The 25296-nt window shown below is 42.7% G+C and overlaps 1 protein-coding gene across 1 annotated transcript in view; it reads left to right on the top strand.

Annotated features, from left to right (window-relative positions):
• The first annotated feature begins 719 nt into the window (after positions 1 to 719).
• CLIC4 (chloride intracellular channel 4) overlaps positions 720 to 25296 on the top strand; it is a 312082-nt gene continuing 287505 nt past the window's right edge. Inside the window, exon 1 of the mRNA XM_069223930.1 lies at positions 720 to 1037. Coding sequence (XP_069080031.1) covers positions 960 to 1037 — 78 coding nt within the window. The 5' untranslated portion in view covers positions 720 to 959. The remainder of the gene's footprint in view (positions 1038 to 25296) is intronic.

Here is a 25296-nt window from a genome sequence, read left to right as displayed (position 1 = left end):
GCCTTGTGTGCTTCAGCACAACAAAAGGGCAGAGGGCGAGTGTCTTGGAGGCAGGTCACAGGTCATGTGCAGGGCCAGTATATGTTGCGCTTTCACGTGCTAATGGCCCTGCGAATTACAGAAGAGACAGGGAAAATTATTTTGCCCCCCCCCCCAACTCCAAAATCTGTGGGGGACATATCCCCTGCGTCCCCCACACTTCCTACGCCCATGGGTGCAGTCTAGTCGGTCGCCTGTTAGCATAGCCTGGGTCTGTTAGTAATAACTTGCCAAAGTCCAATTGTGTCTGTCCTGTCCACTGCAATCACAGGCTGGCCCAGTTGGGCTTTATAACAGACCACCAGTCTTTAATTATATCACAAGGCGGTTTAGAAGAACCCTGTTATTAGACGGACGGTAACGGTGTACTCCTCACAGACCCGCACGATCCACAGATCGGTGCATCCACGGACAGATGCGTTCACAATACAACACAGCCTTGTTGTTTCCACACAGACTGGCACAGCGCAGGAGCAAGACCAATAATAGTCACAAAATAGGCACAGTCTAGAATATTAGTCCCGGGCTGGCACCGACGGATTAGATTTGTCATAGGCTGGCACTCTGTTAACACGCGCAGCCGGTCTCGTTAGTCACTGGCTAGTGTGCAGCGTAGGCCCGTTATTCACCGCTGGTTTCTTCTGTGGGAGGAGAAAGAGGCGGGTCCCGCCTGAGAGCAGGCGGGGCTCGGGCTGCTGCTAACGGGAGCATCCAGGGCAGCTGAGGAGGGGGATAACGGGAGGGGTTCGAGGACGACAGAAGGACTGTGCGAGGCGGGGTCCGCAGTGACGCTTGAGGCCGAGAAGGGCAAGCACTGAAGGGGCAGTTAGAGGAGAGCGAGCCCTGAAGAGCTGTAGGAGCAGCACGAGCCCCGTGGGACGGTTGGAGCGGCGCGAGCCCTGAGCAGCGCGCGCAAAGAGATGGCTCTTTCGGTGCCTCAGAACCACAACGGGCTGCGCGAGGAGGACAAAGACGTACACATCGAGCTCTTCGTGAAGGTGGGTCTACTGGCCGCCTCCGGCCATATGCGCGGGCTGACTCCTGCAGCGCGCCCCCAAAAGACTCTGCTCCTCCCGCCAGGGCAGGCTATTATGCCGTGGAAAGGCCCCACCACTCCCACCCCCCAGAGCACAAGCGGACATTTCCTAGAGCAGGCAAGGCCAGTGCACCGCACTCTTGGCTCGTGCCTTCAGTATTGCAGGCAAGGCACTTAAAAAACACGCAATATGAAGCTGTGCCAGATGACACAAAGAGTGCTCCCGGACATCATACCCACTAAGGGACCTCTCCAGACACATCAATATCAGCATGCCGCCACCCTGCAGACCACACCCAGAATGGGGAACTTCCAAGAACTCCCTAATAGGGTCCCTTACCCCCAGACTGCAAACCTAGCGTGGTGTAATCGCAGACCACACCCTTAAATGGTAACCTCTGTGGGCCTGCACTTAGAGAGCCCCAGACTACACCCATTATATAGCACCACCGCAGACCACGCCAGGCAGTTACAGCTCTATTCAGTTCACACACCCTTCGACCCCTACACATCGCATATGACACCCGTTACCCTCTTCACGGAACATCCTTCTGTATGTGACACCACACACAACATCCACTTTTAGTGCACTTAGTATGACGCCCTCACAGATCACCATCAGTTTTGCAGGCGGGATGCCCCCAGTATTTGCCAACTCTACCCGACACTCATTGCGGAGCACAGTAGATGAACTATCTTGTCCTCGTAATGCGTCTGCCTTAAGAAAATGTCTTGTGCACACTAATAGGGACCCCACTCCTAGAATAGTCATGTAGGTTATTGCGACCCATGAAAGAATCAATATGGGACAGTTTTTCCCACAAAGAATAAGAACTTTAATTTCAATAAAGCCCACTTATAGAAAAGAAACCAACTCATAGCGGAACCACCCACTGTGGTGCATCCTCCCCTCCCCACCCAGTAGGCAGAACCATAATTCGTGCACATACACTCAGTTTTATTTAGAACTGCTCCCCATGCCACACATAATGATGATGATGATGGACGTTTCACTCCTCCCTTCCGACCAAGTACTTATCATCACTATTCCCAACAACTCGCACAGCATGTAAGTCACCCCATGTGCCAAAAATGTGCCACCATATCCTACAAGAGACAAGCGGTACTGGACGATATTGACCTTCAGATCACAGCAGAGTGCACCCCTCAATTCAAGCCACATCCATGATATGCAAAAACAGGAGCCAACATTTCTTAACCACTACAGATCCCTGTGGGTGGCATTCTGTTGTTTCATAATTTTAGATTATCTAAGTAATTGTGCTACCTATGTACCGTATGCTATAGGGACATTGGTCTTCGATGAGTTAGGCGCTTTTTGCCTCTGTGGGCATTAAGGGAAGTGGACACACGTCTGGACAGTATACCGCCAACTGAGGCCTAGCTGTTTAGGCCGGAGTGCTTTGTTTATGTTGTCCAAAGACTGCTGTGTGTAATTGGTCCCTGTCTTTCATGGCACAGGCAACCTAAAATGTATGCAAGTGAATATTGGCCAGAGAATTGCCAGTGCTAAAAAAGTGGTAACTTAAGCATTTCTACCCAGTGCTCTTGCTCTTACACTCATTACAAGTAACCAGTCCCAGACACGGGACCAAACCTAACCAGTCTTAGCATAGGACAACTCAACGTAGTGAAAGGTCTTCTTAGCTTCACAACAGCAGGGTGTTCTGCCATCTCAGAGGGCATCTGATTGGGACCCACCTAACCATATTCAGATATTAGACATCACCCAAAGAGTCCACAACCTCAAAATTACACCCCGCTTGTTGCCCAGGCTCATTGCACCTGAACGTAAGAAATCCCACAGATTAAACCCAGCCCTGGTCCATACCCAAATTACCCTCCAAAAATGCTTCTGCAGATTATACTTTTAGCATCAAATTCCTAATTACGATCATACGCTCTTCAGCATTGGACATCTGCTCCCTCATATCACACCTAGCATGAGGCAGCCCCAGCTTCCTCTGGACTACAACATATACTTTGGTTTGTGCATGAGTGTGTGAGTATCAACTTATTGATTAACGTTTCAAAGGACCCTTTCATGCAAAACAATTGTTGGTTACTCTGCCTTTTGGGACTGTTTCTTGTAGGAAGGAATAAGAGGCTCAGAAAACATCCATCGAACACTTTAAACTAGTAAAGGAGCATTTAAAAGGAAATGTGCTTTTTTTACAAACTGCAATAGCAGCGCAATGATTTTGTTTTGATGAAGTCTCTTTAATTTATTGCCCCACCTGAATATTTACTACTTATAGAGCCCACAGCTCCAACTAAAATCTCTATTGATTTTCGAATTCACCTTGCAGAGGAAAGGCTGTGAACCTGCCAGTGATGGTTAGGTTTGGATGGTGATTGGCCAGTCAACTAGTTTGCTTACTTTCTGCACAATGTGGTGGATGTGATGCTGCACAGCATCAATGTAATGGCTGATTTTGATGTGAGATGAACCAGCCTTTTATTCCTCGTCTGAAGTATATTCCGTAGTTATAATGATGATTCTTTTTTATTGTCATCTATATTCATGGGTTCATTAATTTTGTTTGGTGAAACTGGGTTGTATAATTAGGCTGTCCTGTTTTACTGTTTATTTGTAATGGATTTTAGTTGTTTCCTCAGTGTTTTATTAACCCTTTGGAATCCGTGCTTATCAGTGTTTATTCATGAGCCTAATCCCCAAAATAGACAAAACTGTGTTTTTCTAGTGTATACAAAACATTTTTTTTTTTTACAGTGATTGTTATAAAACACATATTTAATTTAAACAAGAAGTAGTGCAAGTATATAGTATCTTCCCATTGGCAGCACGTCCAGTAGACTTATGTTAAACTGCTTTAATATTGGAATGCAACCACTGTCAATCTCTCCGAGCCTCATCCCAGTCCATTGTTTTTCACCCACAGTGCCACCTCAATTTGGAGCCAGCCATTTGCAAATCAGTCTTGGCCCTGCTCCTGTTTGGGCTGCACTGTTCCCAAGAGGAGCAGGGGTCAAGGCTGATTTGCATATGGCTGGGTCCAATCTGTGGTGGCATGGTGAGTGAAAAACAGTGGATTGGGATGTGACCTGAGCGATTGCCGGTGGCTGAGATTAATTCAGCATTCCATCCACCACCTTGTTGTTGTTGCAGTTGACGCCCTTAGTGTGACTTTTGTCTTCAGACGTGCATCCTGTGCTCACTGTACCACTGCAATCAAGCTATACGTGGCTGATGAGCTGTTACCAGGGTGGAACGGGTCCTAGTTTGCATGTATTCCGGTTCAGGGAGGACCTGCCTTGGCAGTTCGAGCTGGACTGTTCCCATGAGGAGCAGGGTCAAGGCTGTATTTCATATGGCTAGGTCCAAACTAAGGTGGCACAAGCAAAAAACAATGGATTGGGATCTGGATCCCAGTGATTACCAGTGGCTGAGATTAATTCAAGCATTCCATCCATCACTTTATTTTTAAAAAAGGAAGCTGATGTATCTGAGGAGTTTAACTATTCTGTGGGAAAATGTGATAGTACAGATTGTCAGCCAAGAATCATATGAGCCAACCCTTTCTCCAGTCAGTGAAATAATTAAACACTACCAAAATGTGACATATGATTTAATTATTCCCAGAGTTTCTACAGAGTAAAAAACAATTACATTGGATACAAAACATGCTTCTAGACCTTAGAGCTTTAATTGAATCTCACAAAACTGGAAGAAATAAAAGGAAGATGATGCAAAATTTTAGTGGCATCCCAGAACAACAAAACTCAAGTAGAATAATCTTAGGCATGTCTTTCTTATTGCCTTACAATACAAAGTTACAATGTGTTAGCCTCTTCAGAAGAAAAGAAAAATGACCAAATTCTGTCTCTGTTTCCTTTCTTTGAATGGCATTTTAGTTTGTGGTTGTGAAGGTGTTTATTTGTGTTTATAGGCCTATGCTGATAAGGGTTCTTTCCTTTTAGGTAGGGTTTTTAACATTTATTATAGGCTTAAACCAAAAATAGGATAGCCTAGATATAATCTTACCCTCAATATGGACTTGCTGTGGAAAAGAGCTGAAGGAGGTCATGTGCACTTATACAGTGGTATGTAGGGTATAGTGGTTCGTTTAGTAGTCACCTAAAGCTTGTTTTTTAATATAATGTTTAATTTTGTTACCATTACTAAATAAAAAAACTGACACATGAATAATGCTGAAGAGCAATTGCAATCTTGCCATATTCTTCTGTTTGTCTTTGAGAAAATAACCATCTTTTTTGTGGTGCTGCGAATGCTGGGTATGTGTTGTAAGGTAAATCATTTCTTGTAAATTGTGTTTTTACGTACCTTACCATCTTGCCACACCCCTTTATCATTTTTCAACAGATGGCCATTATGTACACACCCAGTCACCTTAAACTAATGCCGGACTTTATCAGTTCAAGAACTTAATTACACCATCATAAAATATTGTACACATTTATAAACATAATGAGTCTGTCAAACAAATCTCGGTTTAAGCTTTCTTAAGCAATAATGTAATATTGGGTTTGGGATGAAGACTAATAAAGAACTGTATATTGGGAATTCATTTTTGTTACTAGTATAACAATACAGCGTGTTGGTTTATTGGAAAAAAAATCAGAAACCTCTCAGTGTGCGGAGTGGTGAAGGATGCTTAAAGATAATTTTGAGAAAGAAGGGCATGTATGTTCTATTCAAAAGCATTGGTTTTGATACAAACTCATTTGGACATGTTTTTGAAGAATATTTGTGCCATAATAATCTAAAACAATGACAGTAATGTTTTAAGCTAATTCATCCACTGTGCATCACATATCAGTATTTTATCATGGATGAAGGTATTACCTATAATATATTGTATCTTGTGTATTATGTATTTGCAGTAAATCGTTTCCAATTGAGAACAGAGTTTGCATTTCACATGAGCACATACCTTCGGAGTGAAACATTATCTCCTAAACAACCAGCAGGCAGTTAGATGTGTCTGACATGGAAATTACATTGTCCACCTACACCTGACACATTAAAAAGCATACTTAATTTAAAAACATTTTTTTCATATGAGCAATTATGCAGTATGATGAAAGAAATACTGACCTACATCTTTAGTCGGTATATTCAAATATGCCACAAATATCTGTTTAAGCAAATTATTTTTTCATATGATGTTCCTTTCTCTATGGTTTGGAAACCATTGTCACCTAGGTGCACAATTTTTAAATGTAAACAGTATATAAATTGTTTGTTTCTGCCTTGAGCGACTTCAACATACTACTCTCTATAACCCTCCTCCGTATAGGTGTGGGAAAGTGTAAAACAGGAAACAAAGACTGAACTACAACTTTTACCCCGTGTGTCAACCCCAACTGCTAGCTTGTGCCATGCTAAATGTGACATCACCCACTTCAAAACTCTTTCTGGACCTGTGGGAGATTAGAAGAGGACTGACCTGCTGTGTGTGACCTCAGAGGAATCCTGAAGGACTGGACCTGCTCTCTCTTGAACCTAGGACAAATAAGTTTACTCCAAGGGGCAGATGCCTGACCTGTGTGTCTATAGGTAGTAAACAAACTGCAAGGGGCCTTTTCCTGGAAGTACCTTGCCAATCAGTGGCAACTGGACCGGGACTGGACCCTGCTTTTGGCCTCTGCCTGACATCCTGTGAGTCTCTAAGCACTTCCCCTGATGTTATGGGGGGCTTTATGAGTATACTCCTTTTTGGATTGTGACTTAAAAGAGTAAGGGCCTCATTATGGGACTGACGGGCCGGCTCTCGGCCCGCCAGACCCTTGGGGAGGAGGCCAGTGCCGTCGCACAGAGGGTTCCCCCAGCTCCCTCGGAATGCGCACTCTCTGCTGTAGGAGACAACGTGCATTGCGAGGGTGCTGGGCAGGGAGGCCACTGCACTGCCCACCACATGACGGTGGCAGCGGTCCGACCGCCAGGGTTGTAATCTGGTCCTCGGACCACCAAACTCGTAATAGGGCCCCAAGTCAAAAGGTAAAATCTTTACCCAGGACGAACCTGATTGCTGTATCTGACATGTGCTCCATTGCGGTTACCCTTAAAGTGTGCTTAGGTCCTGGTCTCCTGAAACAGTTAACGATCATTGACGCTTTTTGGCACTATTTTTGCTTAAAACTTTAAAAAATCAGCTCTCTGGTTGTCCGCTTTATCATTTTGGTGTGATTTTGTTCATTACATTTTTCTCTATTTTTCTAATCCATTTTGGTATTTTTATTGTCTTCCATTCTGTCTTTATTAAGGGTTGGTACTTCATAAATACTTTACACACTGCCCTAAGCTAAGCCTGCCTGCTCTCTGCTATAGTTATCAGGGGTTCAGCTCAGGTTAGTTTAGTGACCTTAAAGGATCACCCAGACAAGAGTTGTGATTATTCCTTGAGATGAGTAGACACGTACTTCAATTAATAATCCAATTTCTTACAATGTTCGTATATTGGATTGACATTTCTTGGGTGACATTTGAGTAAGGGTTTGCACAGCACCCAACCCACAGGCTACGCTTGTGTTTTATTTAAATACAGACATTAGCTAATTCAGTACATATGTGCACTGACATGTTATTGAAATGCCTACTTCAGAAAACTAGACATTTGTTGTATGTTACTGGTTCCCATTTAACTGATTGCGGACCGCGGTCCCATCCCTTACTCATGCAGAAAGAAAGGGCAGAAGGACTTCCTACGGAAAAGGGGGCTTCATCTATTAAAAAAAGATAACCTGGGCCATAACAATTTTTCACAACACAGGCCAAGTATTTTTTTCTGATCCAGTCCTCAACATTACTAGAGAAAAAGCTGTTTGAGAGACAAGAAAAGTGGGATAATAGTTTTGAATGTGAGTGCATTTTAAGTCATGTCCTCAGCACGAGGAAGTGTGTCGGTATCTCCCACCCCCAATATTAAATATATTTTTTAATGCTTGCCTTGGAGGTGTAAATGGAGTGATCTTTGAAGTCGTGAATTGCTAAAGAAAAGGGTGTAAGAAGCACATCCTATGGGCTAACTTTTTTTTTTTTTTAACATGTGAATTATTTTTTTCATTAAATTACATTGATTTTAAATGTTATATAATTCATAATAAGCCAAGAGAGAAAAGTTGTAGATAAATACAACACATTTGATGGAACTGTCCTAAAATATTTAAGTATCCGAGAAATGTGTGCATCTCTCCTGTGTTTACTGAAGCAACGATAATAAAGGCGACAGCTTCCATGTCTGCATTGTTCCTCTTTTCCGTACATATGGTAGAAGTTATTGCAGCAGAAAAACATGTTTTTCACTCCAACAGGAATTCAACAAATTCTTTCACTTTCACTATCCTTGCCAAAATCAAATTATTATCATGGGAACACCAGCTGCTTCTGACTTTTTCTCTAAGTAAGAAAAGTGTTTATAGCTACTTTAATGTATTTGATATCTTTTGTTTTGCAATTTCACCAGCTATCACCAATTGTTTGACTGAAGCAAAGGTGGTGATGGGGATAAATTGTTAGTTTCAATACTTTATTACTTTTCTTTCTTATGATATATGTATGCCTAATTATATATAATGCTCTCCTTAAGTGAAAACCGTAAGACTTTTACGTTATTTTGGAAATTTATGTAACGCTGTTCGACTCAAATGTAGTGAGCCTTAATATGATCCGGTGATCTACACTGATCGTTTTACCTTTTTGAGAAATGAAACTTTCCCAACCGGATGCGTGGATTATGCTTTAAACGTTCTCCATTTATTAGCTCAGCAGCATACAGAGATTCAGAACCAGCATTAAAGCGAAGGAATTTAAATCCCAGGACTCAAAGCAAAAAAGTAAGAGTTCAACCAGTAGCTAGGTCAGGCTCCACATAAGAACATCCCCAAGGAACAGCACTTTTTTTTTTTTTTCACTGCTCAGCAGCCAGATTCATGCGTGAATTGAGTTTGTTTTTATGTGTTTATATTGCCTTTATGGGTGCCTGTTTCCTTTATTTGTACTACCGCAGTTTATTTTTAAGGTTTTTTTTTCTTCTCCCTAGCGCTCTTTACTCTCATTGTTTTTTGTTAGGTGCATTGGCGTTGCTTGTTCTGGAAAGGAGTGGTCGCCAAGTGGGTATTGGTCCCTTTTTCTTATTTTATGTATGCTTACTAAGCGCTGGCAAAGCCTTTACGGGAGCTTCACTCACAGAAAACACTTTTCCAGGTTTACACGTTGTGGAAACTGAGAGGTGTAGATATGGTTTGGCGGCACTAGATGTGCTGTAGGCCGGGGATGGCCGTGGCTCTCCTGTTTCTGTTACAGCGGTGATTGCACCAAGACCCTTTGTGTTCTTTTACGTTTTTTCAGGTTTTCAGCTAGTTTTCTACATCTGGACTGGGCTCTGTATCCCTTGATAAGCCTATGTGTATTTAGAAACATATATTAAAATCCCTTGGCAAAGATTACTGTGTAGGCTCAAGTATACCTCTACTCAGCTCATTAAATTTATCAGGGTGCATATAGAGACAGAGGCATCGAATGCATCTAGTATTATTCAACCCACCTTTGCCACTATAAATCGTTAATTTACTCCTGGCTGGAGCCATGAGTGAGGGGAATCTTGATGAGGGTATGGAGGGACCGTTCCCCATAACTCTAGATGAGGAATTTGTTGATGTGGTGGAAGCCACTCTTCAATGGGTTATGCCTCACACAAAAGGATGATAGACGGTGTGCTGAAACATTTCACTCACTCACCCCCAGTCACAGACCTGGATTAAATCCATCATTCTTTTGCTCACCGTGCCACCCCAGTTTGTACATAGCCATATGCAAATCAGTCTTGATCCTGCTTCCCTTGGGAGCAGTCCAGTCTGAACTACAAGGCAGGTCCTCCCTGGACTGGAAACAAACATCCTAGGACTGGTTTGGGGGTATCACCTCTCATCAGCCAGGCTATCTTAAATCCAGTGTCACAGTGAGCAAGGACCCACGTCTGGGCATACCCGGTCCATTTAGGGTGACTTTAGCAACACAAAATGATGATGCACGGAGTGCTGAAACTTTTCAACCTCCCTAATTACTGACTTTTCAAAGATTGTGATGCCTGGAAACTGGATTTGGTCCTTTTTCGCTTGATCATGAACACATGGGGTCCTTGCCAGGTGGATTTGCTTGTGTCTTGTCTTGACCACCAGCTTCCACAATACTTCAGTTGGAGACTAGATTCCTCCTGCAATAGCATCAGATGCATTCATGCAAGTCTGGGGTTAGTTTCTGGACTATGCATTCCCTCCTTTTTCACTGATCACCAGGTTGGCAAGTAGACGTCCTTAATCCTGGTAACTCCAGTCTCAAGCGTGCTTTCCAATTCTTTTGTAACTTTCTATGGATTCTGTGACCCTACTTCTCCAGAGGCCAAACATCCTGACAGATCCTGGGAGCAACTCACACAAGCTGATGATGGACTTGTTGCTGTGGCTTATAGCATGGAGTCCCTGAGGGGACCTGGGGAGTGCTGGGCCGTTTGAAGCAGATTTCAGACCTCATCAGAAGGGTGTGGGTGGACTGCACCTCTGAACAGTATTACTCTGCTTGATGCAGATGGTAGTGCTGGTGTATGGTGCGGAATTTGGATCCAGTGGGATCAGATATAGAGCACATTTTGGGCTTTTTAGCCTGGTTCTCTCAGAAGGATCTGGCATACCATACGAACAATACAGTCAGGTCAGCAATTTCGACTGGCCATGAAGCATGACCTGGGGTCCCAGTAGGGGAACATCCTTTGGTTTGCAGGTTCTGAAGAGACGACAGGCTTCCTAATTCCCTGAAATGCAAATACTTCCGACTATGGAATGTCAATTTGGTGTGGCGACTTTTTGATTATATATTTCTATCTACGAAAGAACTTACAGGTAATCTAGCAGTGGTTTTATGCTTGGTTTTGTGTAGAAAGGTTTCAGATGTGAGCGCACTTGATTTGCGCTCTAGAATCTTTACATCTGATGGTATTACATTTGCTGTGTCATGTAACACCAAGACAAGTACGGCCCATTACCTGGCTTTCCCAGACCACCCAAAGCTTTGTGTGGTCATGTGTGTCACGTTCGATGAGGCAATAATGGAGGATATCAGACCAGCAGCTGCCAAACAACTGCTGATCTCATTATAGAAGCCATTTAAGCCTGTCTCTTCCTTCACAATAGCTAGGTTGAGTCCGTTGGGTAATGAACGACGGTTGGAGGACATTCGGAAAGCAGATTCAACTTTTAAGGAGTTTTACTTTAAACCGGTTATGGGTATGGCATCCTTAGTGGTAAGTAAGCTTTAAAGCAGCTTAATCTGAGCCTCTGTACCTGACATAGAATTAAAATGTTCCTGACTATTGTGAAGGAAAGTTTCAATTCTATTAAGGACATGAAAGTGTGGATTAAACCACCTGAGGAAGCTCTAAACCTTCCTTCCTACCTTTATACTTGGAGACATTAGACTTTGGAAATACACATTTTTTGTATTATGGTTTCAGAGTTAAGGTTGTCTCTCATCAGGTTAACAAACACAGTGATTTGCATAACTGTGTCTTAATCTAAATTTATGCTGTCTTGGAATGTCTTGGACTTTTTGTGGAGTGAACTTTCACTGAGCTATTTTGGTAGGTGCCAACAGAAACACTACTAGCGGTGAAGCAAATACCACAATTGGACCTCATGCATGAACAAAGCGAATATGCGGTTCCTTTGGCTGTTCTAATTTGGTGCCTGACCTATCTGATTGATCGATCTCTGACATTTTGCTTAGACTCATGGGATTTCAAGTCCCTCATTTTAGTTTTGGTTTTGAATCTCTGTTGGTTACTGAGATCATAAATGGAGAAAGTTTAAAACAGGATACAAGTCTCTGTGTCCTTACTAGAGTTGAACCATTCTTTCACAATACCTAGGACATTTTTAATTGTAGAGAATTTTAATTGTTTATTTATGCATACAAGAACACATATAACTATATCCTACATATGTACTACATTATAGCATATTACTTTAGGGGAAAATATCAGTTCAGCCGCACAGTCAATGTCAGTAACAGTTTAGAGGCTCCAGGTCCGAGTCTATACATTTTGCTCTAACTTAGCATGCATGAAGAGATAAGACAATTAATGTATTAGGCTAGGTCTACCCAACCACTCCAACTTCCTCAAGCACACTGATAGAGCAGTGCCCACCCCTACAGAGTCAGTGTAGTACATTTCAATACATTAACCAACAAACAGAACACTGTAATTATTGTAAGCATCGACAGACCAGAAGATAGCGCTACGAATGACCGTCATTCATCCAGTGCATCAAGCATATGCAGCTGAGGGGACGCCCGGGGAGGTATTGCAGCAGCATCCCAGAAACAAAACAGGAACCGAAGGGAGGGGGGCTCACTCATGACGACTCCGTTCCCGAAGCAAAGATTGGAAGCACACCCTCCCATGAACACCAAAACTCACATCCATACCTCTGTAACCCCCAAACCCAGTCCTTCAAGGGCCTAACCATGACCAGGGCTCAACTAGCAGATGCATCAGTTAAAGGACCCTCTTTTTCACTCTCCTGCGCTCCAGCTAACTCATTAATCATGGTACGCCAGATCTCCAAATCATGGTCAGCATGCTCATCTAATCGAACCTTTTGTAAGCGGCATTCCCCATTCAGCTAAATCACTCAGCCAGATAACGTGCAGCGGGGGGTGCGGGCTGGCCCATCGGATCGCATTGCGCCCTTTTGCCAATATAAGCCCCAGCTGTGCGAATCTATATGCCATTTTACGACCCTTTTAGGGACTGGGATCAGGCCCAGCAGGCAGTGTTTCATCGTCTCCTGCACTCTCACAGCCATCACCTCCTTCAGCGCCATCACCACTCGATGCCAATAGGGTTGGACAGAGCCACAGACCCACGCCATGTGATCAAATGAAGCCGACATTACTCCACAACGGCCACAGCTATCTGGCTTGAGGGAAATTTTCTATTTAAGCTTTGAGGTGTCAGGTATGCTCTATCCAAGTAATAGAAGTGTGTCAACTTAAATCTAGCATTGCTAGTCGCATCTATGGTAGAGAATTAACTTAACACAATTCTTTTTAGAAGAAGTACTGCTGATAGGTTCCTCTCACCATCTAGCATCGCATATCCCTCTGCACTGAAATAGAAAATCTCTTGTAGCACTGCAGTGTTATTCCTTGTGATTGCTCAATATACCAATTTTGTCACAGAAGAAGATATGTTAATGTAAAGCTGATTCTACGGCTCTTTTTAGCTTTAAGGAGCACCTGACCATCTCAAAGGTGAGACTGCATTTTCTCCCTACTTGCCCAGGGTAATGGATACTGGTTTTTAAAGGCTAGTAAAGAGTCTTGATTTTCCTGGTTATCCAGTGGTAAATGTGGTTACTCAGTGAAGGCTTACTCATTTTGGGTGCTTTGAACATTGTCTCATATGATTTAAAGAAAAGTAAAGATCAATGACCAGTTGGGCATTTCTTTGAAAAGGATTAGCTTGATTTGTGTACCACACAACACAAGCATAATGGCTGCTAATGCTTATATTTTGGATGTGATTTTGTTAGGCTTTGAACAAATTTCATTCTAATTTGAAGTATTCATATTACAATCTCAATGAAGCAGTGGTGAACACTTTTAGTATATTCACAAATATACAGTCAGTAATTGGGCAAGATGTAAAATAAGGGAAACAAAGCATATTCATTTTTTTTAGACTTCAAGGTTACTTGAACGTCTACCCGTGGCTTCTATGGTATGTTCGGCTACTCCTGCAGAATTGCAGGTTCAAATAACAAAAATGGAGATTCTTTTAGTCTTTACATTTGCGTGCCCTTGAGGATTCTTGTTTCTGTTGTGGTGAATACAGTGTTCAAATAGGCTGGTATATCCCAGATTAACAGCCTTGTGTAGCTTCCACTAGTAGTTGGTATGTTATGGTACCACTGGGCCCCCTTGCTTGCCTATTAAACATTTATAGTCTTTGGTAAAAATTAAATGCTGATATCTCTGGATCTGCTTTTCATAGTTGTTTTTCTTTCACACAAATGGAATGTTTCTTACTGAAACAAGTCTCCGTCTGGATAGAGTTGGGTCACTCCAGGAACAATTGGGACGTTGAGCCTCCACCCCTAAAACCTCCCCTCCACCAGTGGGCAAAATAAAGTGGTGATTGGCGTACGTATAAATTGTCTAGTGATTGCCAGATTGCATAGCCACATCTTTTATAGAGTAACAGAAGTCTTTGTCTTTCAAGATAATATCTTGCTCCCTATGATTGGTGGTCACAGGCTCCATATCGTATGAGTAAAAAGTGAGTAGTACCTAGTAGGGGGAACGTTATGTATTATGGTGAGTATGTTTCATGATTTTCTGTTCAGATGTCATGTATTTTTCCTGGTGTTGGATTTCTTCTTCTTTGTTTTATTTTGTTGTTGATTGCTTGTCAAGTATGGGGGTGGCGGTGTTTTTCTGACTGAATGTTGTTGAAGAAAACGTCATTACTCTGCATTTGGAAATGGTCTGCAAATACCCATTTATTAAAAGCAGTGGTGATCACAGAAAAATGGAGTGAAAACACAGCACACATTTAGAACCGATTCAGGAATGTTCTTTAATAGGGTCAGGTGAACTTAAATTACGATTTTCTAACAGTCAAGTGCAAATATGACATTGTGTGAAACAGAAACTCGCATTAAGTGGCCTTCAAAAGTTTCTCCAGAGGAGAGAGCTTTTGCAAACAACAGTTTCCAAAATGTACGTTTTAGGTGTCAAACTCCAAACCCTGTTTAGTTGTGAAGCAAGAGCGTCCTGTTAAAGTTCTAATAAAGTGTACTCTGTCATGTTTACATTAGGTTAGCACAACTCTAGTCCTGCTGTTCCCTCATATGTGTGTCACAGAACCCCTTTTAGTGTTTTAAGTACTGAATAATATTAATCATATAAATTGTTCCTTGCTCTTCAGTCTTGTTTCTTTTCGTTCTCCTCATTCTGTTTAATGTATACATTTATGCCTTAATTCTTAGTAAAATGCGATCAGTTATAGAAGAAGCAGAAAAGTAACCCTTGATATAAAAATCAACGACAATGGAAATAGCAAGGATTGTGAGACCATGTTTCAATTACTTAGTTTCCCAGCTGCCAGTCAAACTTGTTAACCCTGATCACAATACCCCACCATTCATGATTGCCATCAATAGTTTATAGTTCCTTTACTTGGCTAAGCAGGTTTTTAACTTGCTGATGAATTACTTGTGAATTGTTTGGAGTAGCAGGCAGCATGCAGTTCTGAACAAATGACACATCACCTTTAGTGGCAAGTACAAAGTTTAGAGTCATGCTGTTCTTTAAAGTGACAATTCTGTGGGTGTTTACTCCTTGTTAATACTTACAAGAGCATCTGGTTTATATTTGCTCCCTCCTTTAAAATAATAGTAACCCGCTGGAACTCTTTTATTGCGAGGCCAATCTCATAGTTCAGAAATATATTTGTAAAAAACAAACTACCTCTGAAACTCCATTTTAATTTTGACTCTATTGGGATTTAATGGAAGGACGTGGAGACTGCTCAATGGAGGGAACCACATAAGAGGATAGCAACAGCCAAACCAATTTGGGCAGCCAAGTGTATGCCTTATTTCCATGTATGTAGTAAGTACCATTTCAGGCTTATATGCATTTTCGGATGAACAGGACTCCCAAAAGAACAAGCATTTTCAATGCAATGGGTCTTGCGTTTGTTAGAGTTAGAGCTATTAGCGTTGTAAAGCAAAAACAAACGCAGAACGATCGCGCTATGTAAAATGCAGCGCGATCGCGCTGCGTGTAAAATAAACAGGTAAAGTAGTCCGGACTCCAGGCTGAAAACATCGAGCCTTGAATGTTTTTGGTACTTTACCGGTGCTGTGTAGGTGGGCTAAACACCGGAAAAGGCATGACGTATGCATGCCTTTCACAAATGAAAGCAAGCGGATTTTATAAGGCAAGCCCACGAACCAGTGTAAGTGACTGACGTGGCATTGGCGTGGTTTGGAGCCCAAAGAGAGATTACCGAATGGACGGTGCTCTTCGTGTCCACCCATAAAAATGGATTCGTGCATATTTATTTTGGAATAAATTAGGAAGAGAATGTAGTAATTTTGTTTGCTAGTGTTGTGGTTGCTGTTGCTAGTTCCTAGATAGATACTAACATTTCTCTCTTTACAAACCAGTCCGTTGGCAGTAACTGCTGGATGAATATTATGACTTAATTGCAGCTTTCTGCTCACTCTGCTGGGTACGTACTGATGATTTTGAGGGATTACGTTCAAGAGAACTCCGGGCTATAGTGCCATCCCAAGTATTCTCCATGCAGAACTCTTTCCAGCAAGGTTCATCGAAATACATGGATGATTAAATAAAGTCTACTCTGAAATAAGACTAGATTAATAGACTTATTCAGAAGTGATGTATACAGTTCATAAAATAGATTTAGCATATTTACAGGCATTGATTCTCCCTACTAAGGATTTGTCCTGCAATACTGACAAGCAAAGAACAGGAAGTTCACACATAATTAGGGAAATCTATTTGGGGCTTTTCAGTTTCAGAATTGATAAATTAATAACAGCCTAATGTTAAATGATGAATCCAAGGAAAACAGTGCAAGTTGCAGGTCAATATCCAGATTTTTTTATTCATTCCACGCTTAATCTTTAGAGACTTTTGCTTGCGTGTTTATCATTGATTTGATTTAATCCCTTTTAATCTAAGGCCGGAAGTTGCATCACCTTCCTATCCAACCCAAATTATTTCTCGAATAATTTTCTAATTAAAAAAATATTCTTTGAGAGCAACTCGTTTATATTTGTTCATACACTCAAGCCAATAAAGGGCAATTGTGGGCCCTTTCTGTATTTACTTTGAGGTGCAGCCTCAATCAATACGGATTTATAAAGTGCAGCTTATCACCAGATAGGGTATCCAGGCACTTGCAGGTCCCGGGGGCTCATTCGAACTGCCGGGATTTGTGGGCCATTTGGAATTCCGGAAGTGAGGTGATGGTCCGGAGGTGCGTGGGGACGCTGTTCCAGGTTTTTTTGCAATGCGAGGGAAGGAGCATCCTCCACTTCTGCTTCGGTAGATGTGGGAAGTATGGGCAAGTGAAAGGGAGGTAGAACGTAGTCTTCTCAATGGTTGGTGAAAGTTCAGTTGGTGGCTAATGTACGCTGGTCCTTAGTTGTGAAGAGTCTTGTGTGAGCGGGTCAGCAGCTTGAATTGGCATCGCTTCTGTACGGGGCGCCAGTGGAGTTGCCTGAGGTGGGTTGTGATGTGGGTTCGTCGGGGAAGGCCAAGGATGAGTCTGGCTGCGGCACTCTGTATGGTCTGAATTCTCCATAGGAGGTGTGCAGCGATTCCTACGTAGAGGGCGTTGCCATAGTCCAGTCAGCTTGTGATGAGGACCTGTGGTACGTTGTGTCTTGTGTGCAGGTGTAGCCACGTGAAGATCTTATGTAGCATGCTGAAAGCGAGGAAGCAGGTGGAGGAGACGGCGTTGATCTGGGATTTAATGGTGAGCTTGTTGTCCATGATGATTCCAAGGTTTCTGCTGTGGTTGGAGGAAGTTGGTGCAGGTCCTAGGTCTGATGACCACCAGGAGTCATTCCATGTGTTGCTGCAATTGCCAAAGATCAGTACTTCCGTCTTGTCTGTGTTCAGCTGCAGGCAGATGCTCTTCATCCAATCATCGATGCTTGTCATGCATCTGTGGAGAAGTCATTGATGAGAGAGAGGATGAGTTTGGTGTTGTTTTTGTAGGAAATTATGTTGAGAACTTGTGATTTGACAATGTTAGCCAACGGGGTCATATATGTGTTGAAGAGCATGGGGCTGAGGGATGAGCCTTGGGGGACACCGCAGGTGATCTCCTTGGGCCCAGAGGTGAAAGGTGTGAGGTGGATACTCTGTGCTCTCTTCGGTGAGGAAGGTGGTGATCAGTCTGAAAGCGTCCCTTTGGATGCTGACGTGGTGGAGTCTTTCAATAAGCATGTGGTGGGATACGGTGTCAAAGGCTCCCGAGAGGTGGAAGAGGATCAAAGCTGCTGTTTCTCCTTGGTGGCTGCGATCAGGGCAGTTTTGGTGCTGTAATTGCTGCGGAAGCTGGATTGGGAGGCGTTGAGTAGCTGGTTCTGCTCCAGGTATGTCATGATCTTTTCGATTACCTTCGTTGGGAATGGAAGCAGGGAGATTGGCCCATAGTTTTTGGGTTTGTTGGGGTCGGCGGAGATTATTATTATTATTATTTTTTTTTGGAGCAGTGGTCTGACTTGAGTGTGTTTCCAGGTGTCAGGAAATGTAGCAGTGGTGATAGAGGTGTTGAGCAGGGTGGTGAGGTCCTGGATGATCCTTTTGTTTCTAAGGTTGAAGATGTGGTGTGGGCATGGGTCTGTGGGAGCTCCAGATTTGATGAATTTCATGGTTGTGGTGATGTCCTGCATGGAGAGGATGTTCCAAGTGGTCAGTGTGTGGTTCATGTCAGTTTCAGTGATGGCGTATTTGACAAGGAAGTTTCTGTATATGGTTGCGATCTTGTTGTGGAAGAAGTGGGTGAGGTTGTTGCGCTGCTCTTGTGAGGATGTGTAGTTGTTTTCGCTGGCAGCCAGTTTAGAGAATGTAGAAAAGTTTCTTGGTGGTGGTGACTCTAGTTTCGAAGCGTGCAGCAAGGGCTGTCTTTTTTGTTGCTCTTTGAGCCTACTTGCACATTTTCTTCCTGAATTTTGCTGCAGAAATTTTTCTTGTGTTCTTTTTATTCTGTTTACATAGGATTCCTTTTCCGAGTTCCTTGCACTATCCTTGCGTTTCCATGTAGGAACCAGAAACTTGTATCTTACTCTGATGATTATATCACAAAAATTGATAGTGGTGGCTCACTTCTTGGTACCAAGGAATCATCTAATATTGCAAAAAAGTGTCTAGTATAATATCACTAATCTAGTAACAAAAACCTGACAAGGCCAGAGCTGCACACTAAATTTCATACTGATTGTTTGAACACCAATGTTGTCCCTTTTGGCCTTCAGGTTAAAAATATTCCTATCTTTGTAGGTGACTTTGAATAAAAATATTTCTAGACAGGGGTGTGGAATTTATTAAAATATCTACTTGTCCAGGGGACAGGTTGCTTCTCAAATCCACTTGTCCTGTAAAAAGATCTACTTGTCCCTTTGGTGCCATGTAGTGTGGCGCCAAATTATGGCAGCAATCTCATTATGTAAGAGCTCTGATATTAGCCTTTCTGATTGTCAGGGCTACTCCCACAGTAGGGCTTGAATAATTGCAGTTTCAATCCCTACTGTAGCAATTTCCTTATTTTGCCACCTTTCTGCAGATCTGCATACTGGGGCTGGAGGAAGCAGTAAGCAATAGTTCCAGGGCTGGAATGGCTTTGAGTCTGCAAACCTACTAACCTGCATGTTTTAAAGATTTTCACCAACTTCTCTCTAATATTTTCCCATAATAAGAAAGGTTGGACATTTACTCCTGACAATGGCAGAATTAGAACTTCTTCCAGGGTTGGGAAGAAAGTGGCAGGAGGGAAAATAAACTTGCAACTGCTCAATAGATTTTCACATGAGCAAATCTACACATGTGTATTTACACATGCTAAAATACAGTTCACAAATATTTTATAGGGGTACGACATATACCATGGGTGCACTTTTGTGACTTTCTTTAAGAATTTGGGGCCACTTGTAGGTAGGTTCAGATTTGCGACTCGCAATTTGCGAGTCGCAAATCCGAGTGTAGGAAAGCAGGTTTTTTTTTTGTAATGCAGCCCGTTTTCCTTAAAGGAAAACGAGATGCATTACAAAAACGAAAAATTAAACGTTTTCATTTCATTTTTTCAGAGCAGGCAGTGGTCCGCAGTGGCATTCACAATGGGGGAGGGGTCCCATGGGGACCCCTTCCCTTTTGCGAAAGTGTTAGCACCCATTTGAAATGGGTGCAAACTGCGATTGGTTTGCGCCCGCGTTCGCAAAACAATCCTACATTGCACTGCGAGTCACAATTAGGAAGGGAACACCCCTTCCTAATTGCGAGTCGCAAACCCGTTTTGCGATTCGGTAACCAGGCCTTTGTTATGCCACTGGTGGCAACGTGTGCTTTTCGAGTTCAAAAACGTTTTTTTTTTTTTTTTGCCAGTGTTTGTTACAATGTTGAGGGCCTGGTAGCTCCCACAACAATAAAGTGTTACAAAAGCCATATATAAACAAGACACGCATTGATGAAACTAAAAGACTTATAAAAAATATGTCAGATCAGTTGGCTTTGTCAGTGTTTGTTTATTTTCATGCTTCCCATAATCGTGTTGAAAATGGTTACACTGATTTTCCACTACAAAATATTTTTGGGAAATACTAGCATGCATCAAAACATTTTACTAAATGACACTTCATTTGCATCTAATCAGAGAGCATTCTGGGAGCATTATACTTAGCCTCATAGCCTAAACTTTTCAAACCTGTGTATACACATTTTTTTTTTGTACTGGAACCAACGTCAGTAGTGAAGTGTGACCTTAAAACATTTATTTACAGCACTCACCCTAATAATGAAGGCTTTCAAATAATGAACCATAAATACAAGTTTGAACAGCATTATCTTTTGGAAACACATTACCTCAACTGCAGACAGTTCCACTTTCTGTAAACAGGCAGCCAAAAGGTTTGTGCTGCAGAGGGTTGGGCCTACTTGTCCCAAGGACAAAGTAAACATAAAAACTTGTTGCCCTTGACCCCAAACAAGATGTCCCGGGCGTCGGGCGATAGGAATTCCACATCCCTGCTAGATTTGTGCCAAGATTTTTCGATTCTATTAAGGACGCAGAGGTGAGAATTAATGCTTTCTCATTCTTTACTACTCAACAACAGCAGCCAATGAAAACATCAGTAAAGTATTAACAAACACTACATATCCCATGAATCATGAAAGCACTCACCACAGTCCACCCACCAATCATCTCCTCACAGAGCCCCTAAAACAGTGATACACCATCTTGACTTTCTTTTTCTTTGCTAATCCAAAGTCCAACTAAGCATAACACGAAAAACACTGTAACCATCATAAGTGGACAACACCGGAAATCTTCCAGAAGGACTTCGAAACTCTGACCGAAATGGTGGAAACGCCAAAAACTCTCAGGGTGAACTTGAGCAAACTTGACTCACTCCTGTTTCTGATCGGATCCTGAAATAACAAAAAAAAAATGCTTGTAACAATTCTACCATTCAAGGGGTGGGCAAAACATTAAAAAAAATAGCATAAGAAGCACCTCAGTGCCATGTCATAAATAAAATGGACAAGATGTCTTAAGAGAACATGCTTACATGACCCAAACGGGTGGGGTAATTCTCACCTGTGTCCTTAATAGAATCGAAAATTCTTGTTGCAAAGCTAGAATTTTGTTTGTTCTGTGGCAGAACTGGAGGCTCGGATTATGCAGGCCATGAGTGTTAGTTGGTTCTGAAGTAGAAGGGGTGAAGCATCCCTGCCGAATCTGACAGAAGCTCCGGAAACACTGGGAGAGGACATTGACATCTCCAGATGAACCAGAATCCAAGACTGTGTCTTCTATATGTGGGTCACTGGGACCAGCGTGGCTTGTTGTCTCCAGACATGGTCTGCCACTCTGGAGGTCATAGTGAAAGGAAATGCATAATTCACCTGTGTCTTCCAATCTTGCAGGAACGCATCCATTGCTGAAGCCACTAGATCCAGTCTCCAGCTGTAGACGTACTTCAATTGATGATTCAACCTGGAGGCAAACAGGTCTACTTGGCAGGGCCCTAGGATCTGTTGAATAAGTTGGAAAGCGTGAGAATGAAGTTTCGCTCTGATCCACTAAGAACCTGGAGTTCTAGTTACCAAGGCGGTTCTCCTTGCCCGGAGGATATTCTGCAACCACAATGATCCATTGTTGAAGGTAAAATGCCAAAAGTCCTTGGCTATCTCTGCTATAAGGCACAACTTGGTGCCCCCGCACAGTTTTTTATATAATACAAAAGGATGATGGACAGAGTGTTGAACAATGCAAACACTCACCCCCAGTCACAGATCTGGGTTTAATCCATTGTTCTTTTGCTCACTATGCCACCCCAGTTTGGACAGAGCCATATGCAAATCAGTCTTGACCCTGTTCCTCATGGGCATAGCCCAGCCTGAACTGCCAAGCCAGGTCCTCCCTGGACTGGAAACAAACATCCTGGGACCGGTTTCAGGGTATCATCCTTCATCAACCAGGCTAGCTTGAATCCAGTGGCACAGTGAGCAAGGGTCCCACGTTTGGACATACCCTTCCCACTTAGGGCATCTTTAGCAACATGAAAAGATGATGGACGGAGTGTTGAACAATGCAGACACTCACCCCCAGTCACAGATCTGGGTTTAATCCGTTGTTCTTTTGCTCACCATGCCACCCCAGTTTGGAGACAGCCATATGCAAATCAGTCTTGACCCTGATCCTCATGGGAACAGTCCAGCCCGAACTGCCAAGCCAGGTCCAGTCCTGTCCAGGGAGGACCTGGTCTAGCAGTTCGGGCTGGACTGCTCCCATGGGGAACAGGGTCAAGACTGATTTGTATATGGCTGGGTCCAAACTGGGGTGATGTGGCGAGCAAAATAACGCCTGCATGTCTCCTTTTAGGGTCACAGGCATACTTTTTTTTAGGAAAGCGTTCATAGCAGGGTCAATGTCGGGGGTATCCGCCGTTTTGTGAGGGAGATCAGGTCGGGACATTCTGCCCGAAGGCAATTACAAATCTTTGCCAAAACATTTGCTTGGGTGCACCTGCATGTATTCGGCCTCCGCCGGGGAGGAGGTCCAGTTAGAGGAACTAGGATGGTCAATATCATCTGGTTCGAAATCAAAGGTGGTGTGGAAAAGAGAGGAAAAGGGACTGCCAGGGAGAGGGCTAGAGGATATCTTTCATTTGACCCGGGAGGGTCTGCTGAGATCTGAAGTAGGAGAAGAAGCAGTGTCGGAGTCTGAGTCCGGTGAAACAGCATGAATACCTGATGAGGGAGGAGACACTGAGCTGTAGGTGTGCTCTCGTAGGACGCTCTGGGACGGTTTGGTAATCGGTTCAGAGTGGGGCCGATGGGAAGTCTGAGTCATAGCAGGATAGGGTGTGGAGGACCCTAAGGGCAGGGAAGAGGGAGTGGAATCGGAATGAGGGTCAGCAAATTTGTCCAGATATTTAGTAATGGGTTGAAGTGCCTTAGGAAATACTTTGCCCAGAGAGCTTTGCACACAATGGTAAGTAGCCTCTACAGGGCCATCATCAAGGCAATATCCATCTTTGTCATCCCCAGGCCCAGTAGGCCTTATACTCTGGGTCTAATTGCTCACAGTCTGAAGTACTGAATGCACCATTGGTAATAAAGTAAAAGTCTTACTGGCCAATCCCCAGAGAGAAGTAAAGAATGAATTCCAACTGAGGTGAAAATCACAGAAGTCAATTATTGCAGTCCTGCTGACTCCACTAACCCGTCAGGGAATGATGTGGGAGCCAAGGAAGAAGAAGATCAGATATATTATTTCAAATATTTAATTTCAAGTATTTAATTTCCAGGAACATGACAATTCAAATTATGCCCCAATTTTTACAGTCCGGGGAAGCGCCGAGTCCTTCTTCGCTCCGACAATTCAAGCGTATAGCCACTGAGCGGAGAGAGCGCTTATATGGAGAGAGGACTATGTGTGAATAGCTCATATGAGCTATTCTGTACGTTCCTCGCTCCCAAGCTGAGCCGCAGAGTGCGGTCCACTTTGAACAGGGGAAAATATTGGGCGCAATGCATGCTGAATTCCCAAACAGGATTGAAAGGAAAAATATATGAGGAAACATAAGGATATCACAAGAATCTTGTTGTGCAAAGAAAGCACAGGCAAACCAAGTGAGCAGTCAAACTATTTATTGGAAGTATCACAGATAATAAAATTACATGAGTACGAGAAAAAGTGCATCAAACAGTATATATTCCCAATAATAACAGTGAGTCACTTATCTTGACTGTGGAGTAGCAAAGTAAGAGGCAGTCAGGATGGTGTATCACTGTTTTAGGGGCTCTATAAGGAAATGTTGGTGGACGGGTGGGGGAGTGGGTTCATGATTCATGAGATATGTAGTTTGTATTACTTTTTTTCATGTTTTCATTGGCTGCTGTTGTTGAGTAGGAAAGAAGGAGAAAGCATAATCTGACCCTCCAGTCCTGATATAGAATTTAAAACTAGCTTCAGTTTTATTTCCAACAAATGCTAACGCAGTTGGATGGTCTTTATTTATTTAAACAGTCCTAAGACACATTGACAAACTAAAGAACGAAACTGATGAACTAGAAAAACTGATTCTTGGAGATAAATTAATGAACAATGCAAAAGCATCTCTAGAAAGACTACAAGCAACCATTAAAGAATTTGAAAAATATCAATATAAAAAACTGAGAAAGTACAAAAAGACATTACAAGACACATCAAAGAAAGAACACAGCCTTATTCGCATAAAGATGTTTATTAATGTTCTCATGACGGGGTAACTTTCCAACCACTGAAGGTGTCTCTTGCAGACACCAGCTCTGATTCTGAGAGTGACAATAGCTATAGAATTAAAACTGCTTGTGGTTCAGTGGCCAACCTTCCTCATCTCATCAATCTTTTTTACACAAATATTTGAGAGGTATTCAGTAACAGAGACAGGGCAGGAGATGAGGATGGTGCCTCAAGCCCTACACATCTTGACAGAGACAAAACCGAAACCATTACTACAAATGTTAAATACACTTACTATACCCATTCAACTTATCATCTCACCAGCTTGGTGATGTTGAAGTAACTGTATTAAGCGAGGGTCTTTCATTTGTTCTCACACATAGAAACAATCCGTTTTTACTAAACTAGAATTTGGTTGCCTTAGAACAATTTGCTTGAAATACTACTTTAGCACACATGCCATTCCTGATAGTACTGACACTGATGGACTTCACTGCCCCTCTACTTTATGCGCACCTCATACTGACAGCAGGACATTTTTTACTTTTAGATTGTGGTTCTATCTGAAGTTGACCATCATTTTAACCAAAAAAGATTAATTAAATTGACCATGTCCCAAGAACAGCAGAAGGCATTGAAAACATTCGACATTCCCCATTTTAGTTATCA

Source organism: Pleurodeles waltl, chromosome 3_1 (assembly GCF_031143425.1).
Source record: "Pleurodeles waltl isolate 20211129_DDA chromosome 3_1, aPleWal1.hap1.20221129, whole genome shotgun sequence".
NCBI lineage: Eukaryota > Metazoa > Chordata > Amphibia > Caudata > Salamandridae > Pleurodeles > Pleurodeles waltl.
Note: the sequence above shows the minus strand (reverse complement) of the source record. Positions and strands in the feature narration are given on the sequence as shown.